Here is a 19365-nt window from a genome sequence, read left to right on the forward strand (position 1 = left end):
GAGGATCCTATAAAACAGTAAGAGCAAAAGGCAGACAAGGGCCAAGAGAATGAGGGTGGGAAGTCAACCCAAGTGGTGGCGACGTCCCTGTGTTAACTGACTGTCCGAAGGCAACAACCCAGGCCACTGTGGTCTGGGATGTTCTTGACATGTTGATTCTGCTGGAGTTACGTCACATGCTCAGTGACTAATGGGCTCGTGGCCTTGGCACATTATGAAGCTTTGAATGAGGCTGAGCCGTTACGAATGCTTAGAGTCAGGGTGAAAAGCCTGCTGGAGCCTAGAGTCCGTCTCCAATCCTTCCCATTATGGACTCTCCCCTTCCCTCCCCGTGCTGAAAAAAAGAAAAAAAAAAATGAGATTAACTGCCTAAGACCTGGTTATTCAGCTTCAAGTCTAAAATTCAGGTTTTCTGATTCCCGGTACTGTGTTCTTCCGCTCTCCCATGGTTAGCACCTGGCACAGGTCCCTGTTAGGGCCACATTGGGAAGTGGCCATCTTTTGGCATTTCAGTAACCAAGTCCACTTAAATGAACTCCCTGGACCACTTTGTGTTATACTTCATTTTGCTCCATAAATAATAATTTTCTGGCTAATAGATTGCTTTAAGAATTTTGGGTGAAAACTAAAGAATTCTGATGCTCTTCTTCCCCTAAGGGAATAATCTAGAGGTATACCAATTCTGTAGATTTAAAAGGATCAGTTTGACTGCCAGGGTTCACATTCAAAGTTTTATTTTCTGTATAATATCGTTTCGTAATGACACACCTGTGCCAATTTTCATAAGAAATTGTCATTAATAACATTTCTTTCATTCCTTCTTTCTTTTTTCCTCTCTCTCTCCCCCTGTCAATGCCACCCTTCCTTCCCTTCTGTTCCAAATCAGGATATTGGCCCTCCTACAACATTCCTTTCCATGAAAAAATCTACAACTGGAGTGGCTACCCAATGCTGGTTCAGAAGCTGGGTTTGGACTTCTCTTATGATCTGGCTCCACGAGCCAAAATCTTCCGGCGCGACCAAGGGAAAGTGACTGATGTGGAGTCCATGAAATATATCATGCGATACAACAGTACGTAGCACATTTCTCAAGAACCATTCTTCAAAACTCCTTTTCTTCCACATGGATAAAGAATCCATGTAAGTTTATCATCTCTGTACTAGAAGGAATTATAAGAAGTTATTGAACTAAGTATTTAGTATTCAATTAATACTATACATATCTATATTCAACAAATAGAATTTTGTCTTCCCTTATAAAATGACAGGGAAGAAGATTCTACAGATTTTTTTTAATTGAAAACATTCTATGTAAAACACAGAAGAAATAACTCATACAGGGTACTTTTTTTACCCCGCCCCTCAAACACAGGTTTTCTTCCAAGGACAAAAGCAGCCAAAAAAACAAAAATTATTCATCAGTACTTTATTTTTGATGAACAGTATCAAAGTCAAATTTGTATTTATTTTGTTGAAAAAAAATCAATGCACATTTATCCTCTATCATCTCTCTTCCATCCACTCTTCACTGTGCAAGGTTCTTGGGAGCAGGTTGGGCCTGGAGCAGCTCCTAGTACAGACCAAGAGGACCTCTGATCTGGGAGCAGGCTGGGCGCAGGAGGTCTCTGGGGTATACTCTCTGATTATCTAGGCTTTAACTGGTCCCAGAAGCTTAGCGGGGACAAGGGTTATCTCAGAATAGCCAGTATTCACTCTTCTCCCCGTCACTGTTTCCTAGATTATGAGAAGGATCCTTACAGTAGGGGCGATCCCTGCAACACCATCTGCTGCCGTGAGGACCTGAACTCACAGAACCCGAGTCCTGGAGGCTGCTATGATACGAAGGTAATATGCTACTGGCTTTTGAATTTAATTTCCACCAGCACCTAGGCCTAGTCACAGGCAAAGCTGTAGAGGTTTTTGTGGCATAAAGCACAGCAAAGTCCATCACCATAAACTCAATTCAGGAGTCAGCTTTTTCAGAGATTCTGGTGGTAGGTCCCACTGCCTAACTTCTAGTCCCTGCTCTGCCACTTACTAGTAAATCACATAATCTTGTAATGCTTCTGTTTCCTCATCTGTGAAATGGAAATAGCAGTACTTGCCTCAATGGGTTGTTATGAAGAATAAACATATAATATCTATAAAAGGTTTAGAACAATACTTAGTGGGTTATTCGTAAATGTACACAATCATCATCATCATGATGATGGTGATAACGTTGAGGTCTTAAGTTTTACCAGACTGGCCCAAAGTCCAAAGAACGTATTATTGAGAGCAGTGTGATTTCACATTAAACAGGAATTGAATTTAACTGAAGGAACAAGTATTGGACCAGATGCCCAAAGCACTAAAGGGTTTTCACCATGTTAGAATTGATAAGTGCTGTAATATGCCCCATAATATAGGTAATACATAGGTTTGCAGTGGTAGGCTGAAGCCAGCTCATATAGACTTGTGAGAACTAATTGCTAAAATCAGTTGACATCATGTTGATTGAAATCAGCAATGGTGGGAGTATTTATATTATGAAAATCAGCAAACACTACAAATTACGGCCTTCGTTCCTTAGAGAGCTGGTGGTTAAAAATTTACCTGGACACCACTGGGTTTTGGGTGTTCCAGGGTATGAGTTAGCCATTTAGTTGGTGGAAATAATCATTCTAGCACATCCTTTCGCACTTTGGGCTGGGGCATGTGTCTTTTCATTTGCATCTCCAGTCCTAAATTCTGGAATGTTAGAAGTGGAGCTAACTCTTCTATCATCAGCTCTGAAAACTGTAAGAATGCTGAGCCCCTGTGCATTAATTTTTCCATCAGCCTAATGCCTAAACAGGAGATGCTTTAGGGTAGTCTGAGTTCCTACTCAACCCACTTTTAGCTATGCGATGATGGCAAAGCTTTAGCCTTGATGACTCTCAGTATGTTGTGTTAAGTAGAAAAAAATTTAGAGGATGGATGGAAAGCCTGGCACACATGACGCCCCAGTGAATGTTTTGGCATTTCTTTCTTTTTAATGGTATTTGCAAACATTTGGTAAAGTGTGCGAAAAGTGTTATATCCATTCTAGAACCCACGAAGAAAATTACCGCTGCTGCCTTGCTTGGGAGAACCCAAGCCAAGCTTCCATTTGCCAATTTTACCTTCTTCTGGAGACAAGAGCCTGCCAATTTTTCATCAAAAAAGTTGAAGGATATTCTTAAAAAATTGCCTTTCTCTTGAGCCATTTGAGTATGGGGGAATTCCCTCTAAGGTTGAGATCTGCTGCTACTCGGTGTCTAGGTGTTTTTGAGAACCGTGGATCCCTTTTTGATATCACTTTTTCATATTGAGCCTTTTCTACTTTAAAACTCTTGTTACTGCCCCGAATAACTTTTATTGAGGAATTAATATATTCCAGGCACTGCTCCAAGCATTTGCTCTCATTAATCCTCATGATAACTCTTCTATGAAGTAAGGTGTTTAGCCTACTTTACAGTTGAGGAAACTGAGTCATATAGGGCTTATTTTGAAGTAAGTTTTGGAACTATAATTCCGAATATGAGTAATCTGACTCCAGATCTCACTTTTGGCTACGTTAGTTTAACACTCTTCTACTAGGCGGTTCACATTCGAATACCAAATAGATACAGAAGACCATATCGTGGAAGCCTGCAAGATTTTGTTTTAAAGGGGGCTAATATTGTAACTTTGGAAAAAGAGCAGGAAAAAAAACAATGAAAAACAGGGATTTAGTCAAGTTTTGTCCACATGGTTTTCTAAAATGCTCCTCTCCTCTCTTTCCAGGTGGCAGATATCTATCTAGCATCAAAGTACACAGCCTATGCCATTAGTGGTCCCACCGTACAAGGTGGTCTCCCTGTTTTTCACTGGAACCGGTTCAACAAAACTCTCCATGAGGGCATGCCAGAGGCCTACAACTTTGATTTTATTACCATGAAACCAATCTTGAAACCTTACGTAAAAGGAAGGAGATGAGGGAATGGAAGGCTGCAAATAAGATACCAAAGGCACTATTTTAGTTACATTTTTTCATTCAAAATTAGTGTGAATAAAATATATTAAATTCTGTGTCACTTTCATTTTCCACTGTTGATTCTATAGTTTTTAACAAGCATTCACTATGGGGTGGAGCACTGTAGAAGCAGCATTGTATCTGATAAATAACAATACCAGGCTTCAGCACGCAAACATATACAAGAGGGTATGGCAGAAACTGCTTCCCCACTCAACAAAATCCATATTCTCCTTTTATGCCTGGCCACATCTCCCAGATTCCCTCAGGCAGTTGTGCCATGTGACAGAGTTCTTGCCAATGGAATCTGAGATGAGTGCCACTTCCAGGCCTGGCCCAAGAACCTGTACTGCTCCATGCTCCTTCTCCTTCCCCTGACTGAATACACTTAATGACAAAGCCCTGGGCGAGAGGGGCGGGGGCTGCCTTTTCAAAGGAACTTCTACTAGAAATGCAGTTAGTGGTTTTTCTGGGTACTAACAAGCATCGTTGAGTCTTTCTGTCGTGCAGGCCAGGCACACAAGAGAGCAAACCTTAATGTTGGCTCCCTTTAGTTCAAAGCAGCGTAGCCAATCTGGGAGCAACTGCATGACAACTTTTCTCTCAAAGCTGGAGAACTGGATGTGCTGTGAGTGCCGTGGTACTGCCAAGGAGGTAGACCGGCCGTACTGTACAGACTAACGGGTGATTCTTAACAAGCTGAGAGACTTTCAAAAGAAAGAAACGCAGGGCTGAGAATAATCCCAAAGAAATCCGAGCACTCAGAATGTTACAAATCCAGTAGTTTTATTTCAAAGTATAAATTTCAGGCTTGCTGGACAAAATCCCACTACAGTTAACACTTATACAGACACCACTCTACTGTACATTTAAAAAAGAAAAAACCCACAAAAACCTTCAAAACCTAATAAAAATAGGGCAAACTGCTATAGCCCAGTTTATATTAGACATTAGGAAGGTCTTACATTGTCTTATTATTTACACTTGCAACTGTCATAAAGAAAAATCAGGATGCAAGTATCCTACAAAGGATTTGTTTTTATATTTAATTTTGAAATGGCTGATAAAATACTAAAGCCAGGATACCCAAAAGGTGTTTGATTGCCCAGTTACCTTATTTACAAACAAAACTTAAAAAAAAAAAAAAAAGACAGCATTTAAATATAAATGATAGGTACTTAGTTGACTCTACAAATTAACAAAACCTTATATTTAGCATGATAAAACTATGTGAAGATGAGAAGACAAACCAGGTATTTGTATCTTCCTATTCCTCCCCATCGGCTGGCTCAAGGGGAATAAGTTGTAGGAATTAGACAAGTCTGCCACACTAACAAAACTTGAGAATTCTTCTAATCTTTTCTTTTGTCCCAAAATTTAAAAAGGGGGCAGGGGGCGTCATTTGCCCAGTAAATCGTAAGGAAGGCAAAATCATACAGTGGTTTTATGTAAGAGTTATCTGCAAGAGTTATCTACTCTAATACTGGGACATGGTTTTTCCAGAAATTAGAATAAAACTGGCCAAAGACTGGTCAATGACAAAGTTAAAATAACAAATCACAGGACACTAGTAGCCCAGGAAGGAAAGTTGGGGAGAACACTTGGAAAGTCTCTGCAGTACTCTGCACTGCCAAGATCACAGTGTACAAAGGTGAGAGAGGATACCACAGGCATTATCATGTTAATCTTGTACAGTACTGGAAAATTCATGGAACAAGATAAATGCATATCATGCAATATTAGCACTCACCTTGCTGCATAAATGATAATTCAGAAAATGTAAGCAAAAGAGCAAACAACGAAACCGAAGTTAACACTTATCCAGGACAGTAAGAGAACCACGTGGAGCAGCCTGCCTAAAGACTCCCACAGACAGATGTCCCTAAGGGTCTAAGCTCCCTGCTTTAGGTCACTTTTTTTCAATCAGACTTTTCATCTACTATCTGACAATGGGGGTGAGGAGAGGGGAACACCTCTCTGTGAGGCCAACAGTATCCCAATAAATGTTCACTTTTCAGCAAGAAAGTTCTACTCTTCCCTTCTCTCATAAACTTCTACTGTGTTAAACAGTACACAGTATTCTGCATATTTTAAAAAGTAAGTCTAGAGAAATAGAGGGAGATAGTTACCTCATAAAGTTAGCTGTTAGCAACACATTTTGCCTTTGTATGTAATTTATAAATTTACTAGCAAGAACATAATTTTAAAAAGAGGCTTACTCACACTTAAAACAGGGTGAAAATTACTCTGACAAAGTGCAAAGTAGGGAGTAACAAACATCACTGTTACCTTTAAATGCCATATAAACATCCTACATCTCAGGTTGAAATATCAGAAGTTTCCAGGATTTCCAATAAGGCAATACTTACACAAGTATTGTCAGGCTAAAAATGTAGCAAACTTGCATTCCCAAAATGGGATAATCAAGCTCACATGTAATACTTTGTGAAAAGGTACCGTGAAATACAAAAGGTACCATGAGGTGTGAACTGCTAGAAAAAAGCCTGTAATCAGTAGCTATTTCTAGTTGAGTCCTCCATTCTCTCTCCCCAAAGAAACAAACCAAACAAAAAACCAGCACTCATCAACATTAAAACCTCCCCCAAATAAAAGCCTATAGTTCTAGCCCAGCACCTTTCAGCAAATCCTATATAGCTATTGCCCAAAAGTCCCATAATTTGAGGGGACCATCTTATAATATACTTTTTCCTCAAATAATTACAATCTCTTTTTGTCCCTTCCTTCCACCATCTGGAATAAAAAGCTTTACTTTACTGTAGTAAATCTATTTTTAGGGTTAATATTTGAGATTTTTTTCCTTAGAAAACACACAATATAGGCTAAAATAATGCAATATTTTCATTCTACTGGGCTTTTTTCACCTGATTATATAATGCCATCAAAGCTTTTGTAAAAAAAAAAAAAAAAGATTAGTGAATATTAATAAAAACATCCACTAAGGGAACCTTATCTAGGCTAGGTAAGCAAATTGCTGTCTCGTGACCATAAAACCGGCCAATAAAGAACAATTTTGAACATGGGCTTTCTATTCTGTAGACAGAAATGATCTTCAACATATAACTGACACTGCAACCACTGCAGGTAAAAACATACATACATGCAGATATAGAGAGGTGTTCACACACATCCAGAAGGGTTCTCCCTTTTGAAATTTCCATTGGCATGACATTGGCAACTTCTTTACCATCATCATTAGTCCCAGAATGAGTAACATCTACACAGTTGGTTGGCAAATTTGACTCATGGAAACTTGCTCATTGCGGTCTCATTTTCTGACAGTGAAAGAAAGGTTTGGGAGCATTTACATTTTGGCAATCTACAGGCTTTCTTGAGTATCAGTCAAACTTTACACCTAACGCGACAGCACACTGACCTTTACAACTAGAGTGCTCTCTACTATAAGCCATCAAAGTTGCAAACAAAGCAGCACTAACAGAAGGGATAACTCCCTCCTATAATTCCAGGTAAAATTAATGGCTATTTCATTTTGAGAAGGTAGGAGCACAAATTCAAATGTGGTAAGGAAAGATGACTTGAAAAATTATTTCACAAACTCCATGAAGTCCTTTCAAAATATTGCCAACCACATTCTCATCCCCAAACTTAGCCCAGCTCTCTGGTCCTAAACTGTCTACATTCAAACACCTACCTGACACCAGCAGAGCTGGTACTCATGGTGAAAATCCATGACCCATGCTGAATTTGATTAACTTTGAAGAGGAACAGAGATGCGCAGACGTTATGTCTAATTCTTATATAAAACGACCCCGGAGGATCTATTTTAAATTCTATCCAAAGTTCACACAGGGTAAATCAGACAAAACTTGGCACCATCAAAACAAAGTTAAAAGGTTAAAACAGAAAGAATGATATGAGAAAAAAGAGGAAATGGATTTTCCCTTTGATATTTTGGCTCACCATATTTTGTGAATTTTATGGTTTACTTCCTTTGAAAGATTACTATGCTTTGGGTGATAAAGTGAAATAGAACCGCTTTCATAATTTCTAACAGTGTGCAACATACATACTAAAATATGTTTGAAGGAAATTTTTCTTACACAATATGAATACGGTCTTCTCTTGGTCCACTTTATACAGAGTTAATTTAAATAGTGACCAAAAATAAAAGCATTTATATTCTTAAAAAAAATAGCAAGTCAAATTTTTGGAGTTAAATGTAGCAATACCATTGATGGAAATATATATAAAAGACTTGGTTTAAAATTTATTTGAGGGGAATGTGCTCTGTTTTTGTGGAGATGAAGGAGAAACAAAGGGCGAAAGGCTGAAAGGGAAGAGTAAACGACCATGCACAAATGGCTGTGTTTGTATCTGCGGTTAATCTGTAAGGCACAAAATAAATGTAAAAGTCAGGTAAGAAAAGGGAGGGGCAGTTGTAGAACTTTTTCACCTAATTAACAACCCAGAAGAGACAAAAGAAAAGATGAACAGATCATTTCCTGTGTTCAAATTAACCTATTTCAAACTATTTACCACTTTTTTTCTTTCTTTCTTTCTTTGGGTTTTGTTTAGATTCAGTGTAAATCCTTTACCTGTAAACCTACAGATCCCTCAGAAGAGAACCATGCTAGTTACATACCTCAGATCCTTTGACCTACTTACTTCATAGCGGAAGAGAAGTCAATTTGAGAATGAAATTGGGAGATTCCACTGCAGTAAACATATAAATAGGGAAAAACACACACAAACACCCACACATATTTCCCAGCCTCAAAACTAAAGCAAGGTGCACATTTACATTTCAAAACCTTGAAGCTTGAATTGTCCAGAAAAAGATTCTTGCTTTATGGGCTGAGTTTATTTTACTTCTGATTATAAACAAATGTAGTGTATATACACATCTGTCCAAGAAATCTTGCACAATGTGGATTTTACAATGGATATCATGCACAAGATTAAAACAAGACCGAAAGTGGAAATTTTGAAAGGAGAAGAGATAAAGGCTGCAAGGTTTAACTGCTCTGGGAAGAAGAGATCACATCCGTCGACTGAGGATCACAGAAAGGTCCAAAACGTCCATAAATGTCCTTGGCTCGCACTGCAAAGTAGTACTTGCTGCCAGACACAAACTGGGTGAGAGTGCATGCCATGGGCAAGGGAAGTGCCTTGACTTCTCCAATCTTTTTCCATTGTGAGGGCACAGTGGCACTGGGTTCCTCATGGTAAGCATAGAGATGGTAGCTGTCCACAGTGGCGCAGCTCCGATCCACCTCCAGGACACTCCATGACAGTACAATGCCATTTTGACTCTGAACTCGTGCTAACTTCAAGTGTGGCTTCTGAGGCAGAGATGTGCTGGCAGCTTCTGGGGGAAGACGCTGTGGTTGTGGGGCTTCCGGTAAGGGTGCTGGGTGCACAGGGCGTGGGGGCTCCTAACAAAAGAAGAGTCACGTCGATTTACAATAATCACAGAAAGGACTGTTTCTGAATGCTAGTACTCAAACACCTTAGAAATCATTTAGAGAGAGAGCATTTTATGTCAAGAATCTGGGAAATACCAAATACTGTATCACATACGGCAAGTTTTATTTGCTGATTTGTAACCAATCACATCCCAAACCATGGTGCTGAGGTTACTCCTGCTATACTTTCTAGATCTAAAATATTGAGTTTTCCTTGGAAAATAAAAGCCCTTGCTGATGGAACACCATCTTGACAGAAACTGAAATAATCATCTACTTCTAACAAAATAATTTATGATTTAATTCTCTACCTATGTTACAGATTCTCATTTTAGTATAACGTAACGTTTTTTAATATCATGTGTGGCAGTCTATCATATGCAATTTGATTATTCCACTCTACTTTCATTTTTAAGCTGTTTTTCCACATAAAGACAGAAGCATATTCTTACAAATATGCACATTTAATGCTGAATGTATATTATGTTCTTGGTCAGTCTGCACAAAAAAGGTGACATTTAAAGTGGACTATGAAAGATAGAATTTAGAAATGCAGAAATAGTTATGTACCTTTCTGCCAAAAGGTGAAGCCTGAACAAAGGCATGGGGAGGAACAGGAGGGGACTTATGGGCAAAAAGAAGTATTAACTTTTACTTAGACCTAGGGTATGTGAAGAAGAAAAGAGAAATTCAGAAAGGCAGGTTAAGGCCAGACGATGAAAAAGCACGAATACTAAGCTTAGGAAGTCAAACTGACTTGTCTAACAATGGATATTATTATTATTATTATTACGTCTGGCTTTAAGATTACACTGATAATTTTTTCAAAAATGATTCAAGTGACAGCCAGGAAATACGGATATGAGTGATTATTTTCCCAAGTGAAACATATCATTGCTCACTGACTTTAGATTGGAAATCATGAAACAAATAAGATTTCCTTAACTGAAATTCATTTAATAAAAACTGTTTTAATATGTATTTCATTAAATGGATAATTTGCATACACTAAATAGCGACTTCTGCGAAGGTCTGATATCTTTTTAATTTCCATGCCTTCTCAAAGCTTAGTACCAGTAATCTGCATATAGTAAGAACTGAAAAGGATATGCTGAATAATTCCAAGGAATGTAAATCTGCTGAAATTCATATGCCTAGTGGAAAAATTTCACATACACATCCAGAAAAAGGTACAATCCACAGTTAAAAAGTTAAAAGAAAGTTAGAGGGGAAAAACGTCAAATTTAAATATATATATAACATTGAAAGCTAGAGAAGTAGAGCTGATCTGAACACTGGCCATGCTGCTGCTATTTCCTCCCTCAACTGATCTTTTTTCCTAAAATGACAATCACTTAAGTAAATAACATTAAATAAACATATAGCCAGCAAGATCTAAGAGAAGAGGCCTGAAGCCATGAACTTGACTGGAAAGAGCACAGGGATTTTAGGAGTTTGACAATAGCTTAAATGGCCTGTAATATCTCTCCTAATTCTTAAAGTTCTAGGATTCTGAATCTGCTCATATCCCTAAACCAGTTAAGTCAATTGAGTTGTTGCTTTGTTTTCCTTTTGCCTTTGCAATGGAGGTTTTCAGTGAAATTTTACAGATAAAATAATATGATATCAGGGATTTGCTTCAAAATAATCCAGTGTAGACATGGGTTGTAGCGCTGCAGATGAACTAAGACTGGCCCAGTGCTGACCACTGTTCAAGACGAGTGATGGGTATGTGAGAATCATGATACTCATTTCTCTACTTCTATATATATTTGAAAATTCCCATTTAAAAACATTTAAAAAATTACAGTAAAATAAGTTTCTCCTCTGAGAGACAGTTTATTCTAAGACAATACACATGGAATCCTGTTTTTTAAAAAAAAGGTCTGATGGGCACAAATTTGTAAAACTATGGTATAAAAGATTTTTGCTATGTATTTTTTGAAAGACTATGGAATGAAAGAAATTATTTATAGACGCAAGTAACAGTAATGGTGTATTTGCCACATACCCTAATAGGGCCAGATCTGAAGCACTGTGAAATGACTCTGGAGGTGCTGGGATCAGACAGCTAAGTTTGAAAACAGCTATGGCTCTGACACTACTTTGGGTAACGACACCAAGTAACCACATAAGATCTTTGCGACACTGTATCCTCTTTCCACCAAAAGGAGAACAATAATCCTCACAGGGTTTTAAGGATTAAATAAAAAAATACATGTAAAGTACTTAATAGAGTACTTGGTATATAATAAGTACTCCATTAATAGTAATGTTTTCATTGTAGTGGAACAATAAAAAAAAAATAGCTGTTAAGAGCACTGGCTCTAGAGCTGGAATGCATGGGTTTTTATGAAGTACGACTGTGGGCTTGTTACTCAACCTCTCTGTACATTAGCTAGCGTATCTATAATAAAGGATAAAAAAAGGAGAGCAAGAGTCCTAAAGGATTCCTATGTGAGGACCGAGCGTACTGACAGTGCCTGGCACATTAGGAAATGCTCATAAATGCTAGCCATTACTGAGTACTGAAAAAAGGATGCTTTGGGGGCCAGCCTGGTGGCACAGCAGTTAAGTTCGCACGTTTCACTTCGGTGGCCTGGGGTTCACCAGTTAGGATCCCAAGTGCAGATCTAGGCACCACTTGTCAGGCCATGCTGTGACAGGCATCCCACATATAAAGTAGAGGAAGATGGGCACAGATGTTCGCTCAGGGCCAGTCTTCCTCAGCGAAAAAACAGGAGGATTGGCAGAAGATGTTAGCTCAGGGCTAATCTTCCTCAAAAAAATAAATAAATATCAAAAAATAAAAATCAATTAATTAATTAAAAAAAAGAAAAGGATGCTTTGCTTGGTAAAAAGTGATATCAGCTTCATAGAGCCAGCATTTCCATTTACATGGTATACCATACCAAACACTGTTATAATCATGTCACAGGATAATGTGACTGTTTTGGAGACTAAGTCTAAGGGAAAATCTTTGTTTTTTGCTGTTACAGCTCAAAAATGAATTCCTGATACCACTGGATTATTAAAAACAATAAAGTGATAGCAATGTAACAGTTAGAACTGATATAAGGCTTTGAGAAAAAGAATAAAGTTAGAATATGAAAAAATACTTTTTAAAAATACTCTTTTTAATACTCAAAAATACTCTTTTAGCCATAAGTTAGAAACATTTTTTTCACTTCTCATGGCTCAGCTGTGGACTTTTTGTACACCGTATACCACCAAAAGAAAACGCCATGTTCCTCGATGACCATCATCCCGAGGAACATTTGTTCATAGTGCTAAGATCTATTTTCTTAAACTTCTGCTGGAAAAACAGAGGATCTATCATTTCCGTTCGATATAACCAGTTTAAAGAAAAATTGCTGACTACACTAATATTTGACAGCTTTACCGTTGAGAATTTTGTAAAGCCAGGTCTCAGCACTTACAGGATGCACTTGTGGTGGGCGGTGATGCACTGTGAGCTGAGGTCCTGTTGATCCCAGGGTGAGCCCATTGTTTACAACATAAGTAGTTGCTTGAGGCACTCGAACCGTGACACCTACAAAAGAAAGGTAACAGATAAAATCAGAATTCTATTCGAAATTTGGTGGAACACTAATTAAGCACTTGAAGTCAATAAAGTGATATTTTTAAAATTCAAAGGAAAAATATTTCTAAGCTAGAAGTCTACACTCAGCCAAAATATCATTCAAGCATGAGGATAAAGAAATTTTCATATATGCAAGCAACCAAAAAAATCCTACCTCCATGAACTCTTTCTCATATAGCAACTAAGGGATATATGCCACCAATATAAGAGTTCTCTATCAAGAACGAGGACAAAAACATGAGATACAAGGAACAGGAGATCCAGCACCAGTGAGAAAGAAATGGAATCCCTTCCAAGGGGACTATGAGCAAACATCCTAGAAGAGTGAAACACTGGTGGTAGAAGGCTAATAGGCCTTCACATGTAGAAAGCAAACAGGCCAGAGTGGAGCAGGGTGACTAAAAAGACAGACAAAGTGAAGCTGTCTTCACAAATATCTCCGCTGTCTCATCTTTTTAACTAGGAGAGAAATCTCAACTAAGTTATCCTCGCCTCGTGTTAACGAGGTTCCTCTCTTTCTCTCTATGCCCTGGTGATCAGCTGAAGATACTCACGTCACCCAACAGAAAACTGTTTTGACACACATCAGGGCAACAGAAGCAGAAAATTTAGAACCATCTACTGCCCCAACCGTATTCCCGCCATAGATTCAATACCTGGCCCATAGTACAGTTCTGCCAGGTACACTGACTGTTGTGAGCCCAGTTTCCCAGAACTCATTCATCACCGTGTTGACTGATTGCCCCAAGGAAAGCTCTTATAAACTTGGGAAAGTTGAAACAAGACTGTGAACGAGAGACTCTTCCTAGAAACCATCACCTAATAATGGCATTATTGTAGTTCTTTAAACAGCTAGATTTGCCTTTGCTATTAAATTCTGCAAAAATAAACATTTTTAGTGATACTTATATAGATGGCAAAACCATACAGAAAAGCAGAATGTAAGAACGATGGTTACCTCTGATAGAAAGTGGTAGGGATGCAATTAAGGGTAGGCATAGGCATATAGTAGGCTTATAGGATATTGATAAAGCTTTACTTCTTAAATAATAAGCCACTCCAACTAAATGCTGAAGAACTACATGTAACTTGGAACCATATACAAGAAAAGAGGCTCTTACTATTTTGGGGATTGACCTGCCGAACAGCAGGAGCCTGCATAACAGTTCCCCGCAGGGGAGCCTGAGCTGGTGGTGCTGGGAGAGTTGTATAAACCACTTGGTGGTTTGCAGGAGCTCTTGGTACAGGGAGTCTTGTGGTCACCTGAGTTACTGGACGATGTGTTACATTCACGGTGGTTGGAGCTAACGAAAAGCAGAAAAATATATAAGAATGCAGTAAATTCTATTTAACAATATTAAGTGGTAATTAACTTTGCACAAAATCTAACTATGATAAAGAGAGAAACAGAGACAACAGTTCTCCTCTTGTAATCCTGAAAGATAAGAATGATAGGCCCAATCAAAATTAATAATATTACAATCCGCACTTCAGAAGAAAAGAGCACCTCAACCAGGTCCAATGCCTTCCCGCTCTTTACTTTGATTAGATAATAAGCATGCAAAGATAAAGCAAGGATTTAGACTTCACAGTGTGATCTTACAGATGACTGAAAAGACTAAATTTTTCCTCCTCAATGTTAAACTCTTCTTAGCAGAGTGAAATTTTAGGCCCTCCAGGGCTTCTACCAACGGGTATAAATCCAAAAGAGTAACTCTGCCTTCCCACAGTTCAAGAAACTGGCTGGCTATCGCAGTCGACTATTTCTTCAGGTGAACCAAACCATCTCTTATTCAAAACAATAAAAAATCCATTAAGATGCAGACGTCTTTCTTTTCTGGCATTCCTCTTAGTCTATGTTCCAGAGATCACTAATGCCTTGAATGATGTTAGTATATATTTATCAAAAATTGAGTCCTAAATGTTCACTAACAGCATGGAACTACAATAATGATTTTAAGAGTTAACAACTTGTTAATAACTCTGAATTAGAATCACATTTTACAAATGACTACATATTGACCATGGAATAAAAAACAATAATAAATCTACTTTCATATGGAAAAATGGGTTCTATAATAACATAAATTTAGGGGTAAACACCGGCTATAACAAAGATAAAAAGGTTCTTTACTAAAGACTCCTTAGTGTTTACATATTCTAACTTTTGGTGTGAACCTTTAGAAAGGGGAACTATACAAGGAGGAATACTTATCTCTTCATCTCTTTATTACCCATTTTATTATCTATACTGCAAATGGGTCTGCATAATGATATTTTCTTCTAAATTACCTAACTTAAGTGACTGTCATTTTAATTTCACTGGATAAAATTTCACGGGAACTCAATGTTTTCCTTAATGAGAAGAGCACTTATATAAGAATTTTGCAGACAAATCTGTAAGTAGTGGCCTATTTTATGAAGAAGACAAATCATCCTGATTGGCTTCCAAACAGTTTAGGAAATACAGGCTACAACTTAAAAATGTCTAATTTACAGCTTCTTGAGGGGTAGCATGTAAAATATTAGTGCATATTTCCTGATGGTAGTGTTAGACCAGTTAAAACTAATTCAAATTAAGAATCATTTAAAAATTCCTGTTTGATTAGTCAATTATAACTTCTTGGTTATAATCAGAATGAATCATTTCATCCATCCCTCCCAGAGAAAATATATTCATTCTTGCTCTTTACAGTGGCAGATGACAAAGAGATATATCATTTGTCTTCTTTATAATCATTTTGTATCAATGCTGCCACTTAAGAGGGTCAGCAAAACTAAGTTATATTGCATTCAAAAAGACATACTGTCTCCTAAATAACAATGACAATTATTTTTAATTTTCTGTCTACTTTTTCCTCTCAATTTCATAGTCACATTTCACTGTAGGCAACACTAAAGCTTCAGCTCAATAATTCAGCAAGTTTACCTGTAGGTAGTAAATGTATGGTTGTCTGAGATGGTCCACTTGTTGGCACCCCAGATGGCTGAAGAGGTGGTGCTGGCTGGATGGGTTGCAACGGTCGAGATACAGGCTGAGAAGATCCCATGGTTGATACAGGAGTGTGATTTAGCTTTTTAGGGTCTGTTTAATTAAAAGTGACATTATGATTATTGATATAAGAAAACTAGAAATATGGGTTTTTCCTTCATCTCTGAATTTTACTTTGTCACTCAGTCACATTCACTGCTAAGAGAGTAATTTCTTTCTATTTTAATTATGTGTACTTTTGCCAATTTGAAAACCAAGTCAGACCTTAAATAATTCACTGCTTATTTCTCACATATTCTAATTCCCATTTACAGAAACACAGCTTTTCATTTTGTTTGTTTTGAAAGAATTCTCCTTGTGAACTCAATACAATATCATGTCAATCAGAATACTTTCATTTCCTACATTACTACATATCTATATCAAGGCCATTCTCCTAAATAAATAACTATAAACTGATGAGGTTTTCACCAGTGATCTTGTATTCCAATTAATCTACTGTTGTTTAGGTTCTTTTGTTTGATAACACAGATGGTTGCTTATCTACACTATCCAGTCTTTTAAAATAAAATACACAGAGTGTCTGATCTCAACAAAGTTCTCCAACAGCCTATGAAATAAATGTTTGCAACTCAGAAAAAGCCCTTAAAAATAGGTAACCCCTACATAGCATAATACAAAAAGTGTAAGCCAAAAGACCTTCTCTGACCAAAACGATCCCCACTGATTTCTATCCTATGGAATTCCTCATTAAAATGTAAACAAAATTTAAGGCTTTAGCAACTGTCACTTTAATTGGGTGCTGATGGAGAAGAACTCACTCTAGAATGGGAGAATTGAAGGTACACTCAGGTGGGACAATAGAAAGAGATCCCACGAGGTAAGAATGTTAGAAAGGAAAAGGGCAAGAGTTCCGATGACAAACTTCGCTTACTTACTTTTTTATTCAGAATCAGCCTGCCTGTGTCCTCTGAAAAATAAACCTGTATTTTTGTCCTCTAGACGTTCATTATATTTAGACTCATGTATTAAAAAACAGTAAAAGCAAGAGAGATGATTTGAAACTTTTTAAGAATAACCATACTAGTATGAATTCAACTCTGACAAATGATGGCATAAATCTTCTAATTTTACATGCGTTTTATACAAAAAAGCTGATTTACTGTCACATAATCAATTGTATACCTAAAACCAATTGAACGATCTTATTTCCTAAAATACAATTTTTAAATCTTTAGGTTTTTAAAAAGTTTAACGTCTTTAAGACAATAAACTTATCATCTGACCCTACTAGATTTTCCACATGCATTATATAATTATCACACAGAGTTTTACAGATATATCTGCGAACAGTTATTTTGTGCAAGTAAGTTTGAGAAATACTTTGTATCTTGAATCATTCTTGAAGAATTACATTATAAATTAGCATAATAAAGGCTCAGAGAAGTCTGTACTAAAAAAAAAAAAAACTCCTAATTTTGTTTAATTCAGCATTTCCCAAGCATATTTAACAGTGAACTTTTTATTCATAGAACACCTATTAACACTGCAGAAGAACAACTGGGAAAATTGGCTAATATCTATCCAATATAGTTTCTAAATATTCTAACTCAGAATAATATTGAGGATATTGGGTTTGCATGCTTTTTAACATTACATTCATTTGTATTTATATAACACTAAATAAAGGAAATTATTTCAAATAACCAAAATTAAGTGTATACATACTTAAAACTATCTACATTAAAGTACACACACACACACACACACACACACACACACACACACAGAGAAAGGGCATTTAATTTGATTCCCAGATCCCTTAGTGACTCCTACTCTCTGAATTTATCCTCTACTTTAAAATGGGCATTATAGAGCTATTGCAAGGATCAAGTGAAATAACTGATACAAAATAAGAGGTGCTCCATAAGTTAAATATTCTAACTGTTCTGTTTTCCTTTATGCCTTGTTCATCTTCATTCAAGATTTGATTTCTATTTTTTAACTCTAATCTAAAAAATTCCCATACTAAAAGGGATACAAATACACCAAGTGTAATGCTGTAGAGATCTGTCTTCATTGAATAAATATTATACTAGATTCAGAGGAAAAAATGGTATCAAAGCATTCTTTAGTACAATTACTTATATTTAAGTACCTTGTGAAGCTCCACTCTCCTCATCATCCATTGTGAGATCAATGACACCACCTGAATCACTGCCTGCGGCTTTTCCACTCTGAAAAACAAAACTTGTGCATTTTGCAAAGGAAACTCTGGCAGATATAAAGGAAAATGAAATACTGAGGGGAAACAAAGATAATGAGCAGCCTGGTTCAATCTGGACCTCTAAATGGCTTTCCCTAAAGAAAGACAGTTTGTCAGATAAATGACCCCAGGATTCTCAGCAGCTAAATATCTACCATGATGCAAAAATAATTTTAAAATATTTTCACAAGAAATTTTAGTAGTATTTTTTAAAAAATTAAGCTGTCAATTGCATAGAGATATTGAAGTTAAGTGCTTTAAGTGATAAATGATTAAAGAGAAACATCATTCATTTTCCAACATTTAAAATGTTGACCAATCCTACACTAAATTGTCAATATTAATTTGGAAAAACACTAAAGGCAACTTTAAAGCTAGAATTAGGTTATATAAAATAACTTAATCTATTTTTTCCCCCAAAAGAATGGTATGATAGGATAGGATATGGTATACAGTAATGTTAACTAATACCCAATTTGACCAAGTTAACCCATTGTCCAAAATCATTAGAAATGTAATTTAAAAAAAAATTTTTTAACTATATAATAGCAACAAAAAAGGAAAGAAGTACAACACAGACCTAAAGAACCAAGATCTTTGAGACAAAAAGACTTTTAGTTCCAGCACTTATTAGTTATGTGAATTTATGTTGAAAGGTAATTTCCTCAATTTCCAAAATCTGAATATGCAGTCTGTTACAAGGATTAATCCAAATCTGTATATAAAGAGCTTAACACCCAGCATGACACATGGCAACTGCTTAATAAATGCTAATCATAATTACTTTATGATATAAGAGATTAACTCCAATGATTAAGGTTTTCTTCTGCGAAACTCAGATTTTGTGAAATTAAAGAAAGTAATTCCTTGATGTCAGAAAATTCAGGCCTAATCCAAAGATAATGATGTAATTCTAAATCTTACAATTATAAACCTTTATATGACAATGACTTCATAGAAACTGACCTGTTAACAAACACCACAAATATATAAAATTCAAAGTAAAAGTCCTAACAAATCCTTGAAGAATGAAACAGAATCCAC

The 19365-nt window shown here is 36.8% G+C and overlaps 2 protein-coding genes across 6 annotated transcripts in view; one reads left to right on the plus strand and one right to left on the minus strand.

Annotated features, from left to right (window-relative positions):
- PLBD1 (phospholipase B domain containing 1) overlaps positions 1-4082 on the plus strand; it is a 50317-nt gene extending 46235 nt beyond the window's left edge. For both annotated transcript variants that reach the window (XM_046640777.1, XM_046640769.1), the window contains 3 exons: positions 887-1072; positions 1739-1845; positions 3787-4082. In XM_046640777.1, the coding sequence (XP_046496733.1) occupies positions 887-1072; positions 1739-1845; positions 3787-3978 (485 nt within the window). In that variant the 3' untranslated portion in view covers positions 3979-4082. The remainder of the gene's footprint in view (positions 1-886; positions 1073-1738; positions 1846-3786) is intronic.
- A 702-nt stretch (positions 4083-4784) lies between these two features.
- ATF7IP (activating transcription factor 7 interacting protein) overlaps positions 4785-19365 on the minus strand; it is a 113141-nt gene continuing 98560 nt past the window's right edge. For all 4 annotated transcript variants that reach the window (XM_046659944.1, XM_046659934.1, XM_046659923.1 and 1 more), the window contains exons 11-15: positions 18214-18292; positions 15993-16148; positions 14185-14367; positions 12900-13012; positions 4785-9429 (exon numbers count right to left, since the gene is read on the minus strand). In XM_046659944.1, coding sequence (XP_046515900.1) covers positions 9010-9429; positions 12900-13012; positions 14185-14367; positions 15993-16148; positions 18214-18292 — 951 coding nt within the window. In that variant the 3' untranslated portion in view covers positions 4785-9009. The remainder of the gene's footprint in view (positions 9430-12899; positions 13013-14184; positions 14368-15992; positions 16149-18213; positions 18293-19365) is intronic.

This window comes from Equus quagga, chromosome 1 (assembly GCF_021613505.1).
Source record: "Equus quagga isolate Etosha38 chromosome 1, UCLA_HA_Equagga_1.0, whole genome shotgun sequence".
NCBI lineage: Eukaryota > Metazoa > Chordata > Mammalia > Perissodactyla > Equidae > Equus > Equus quagga.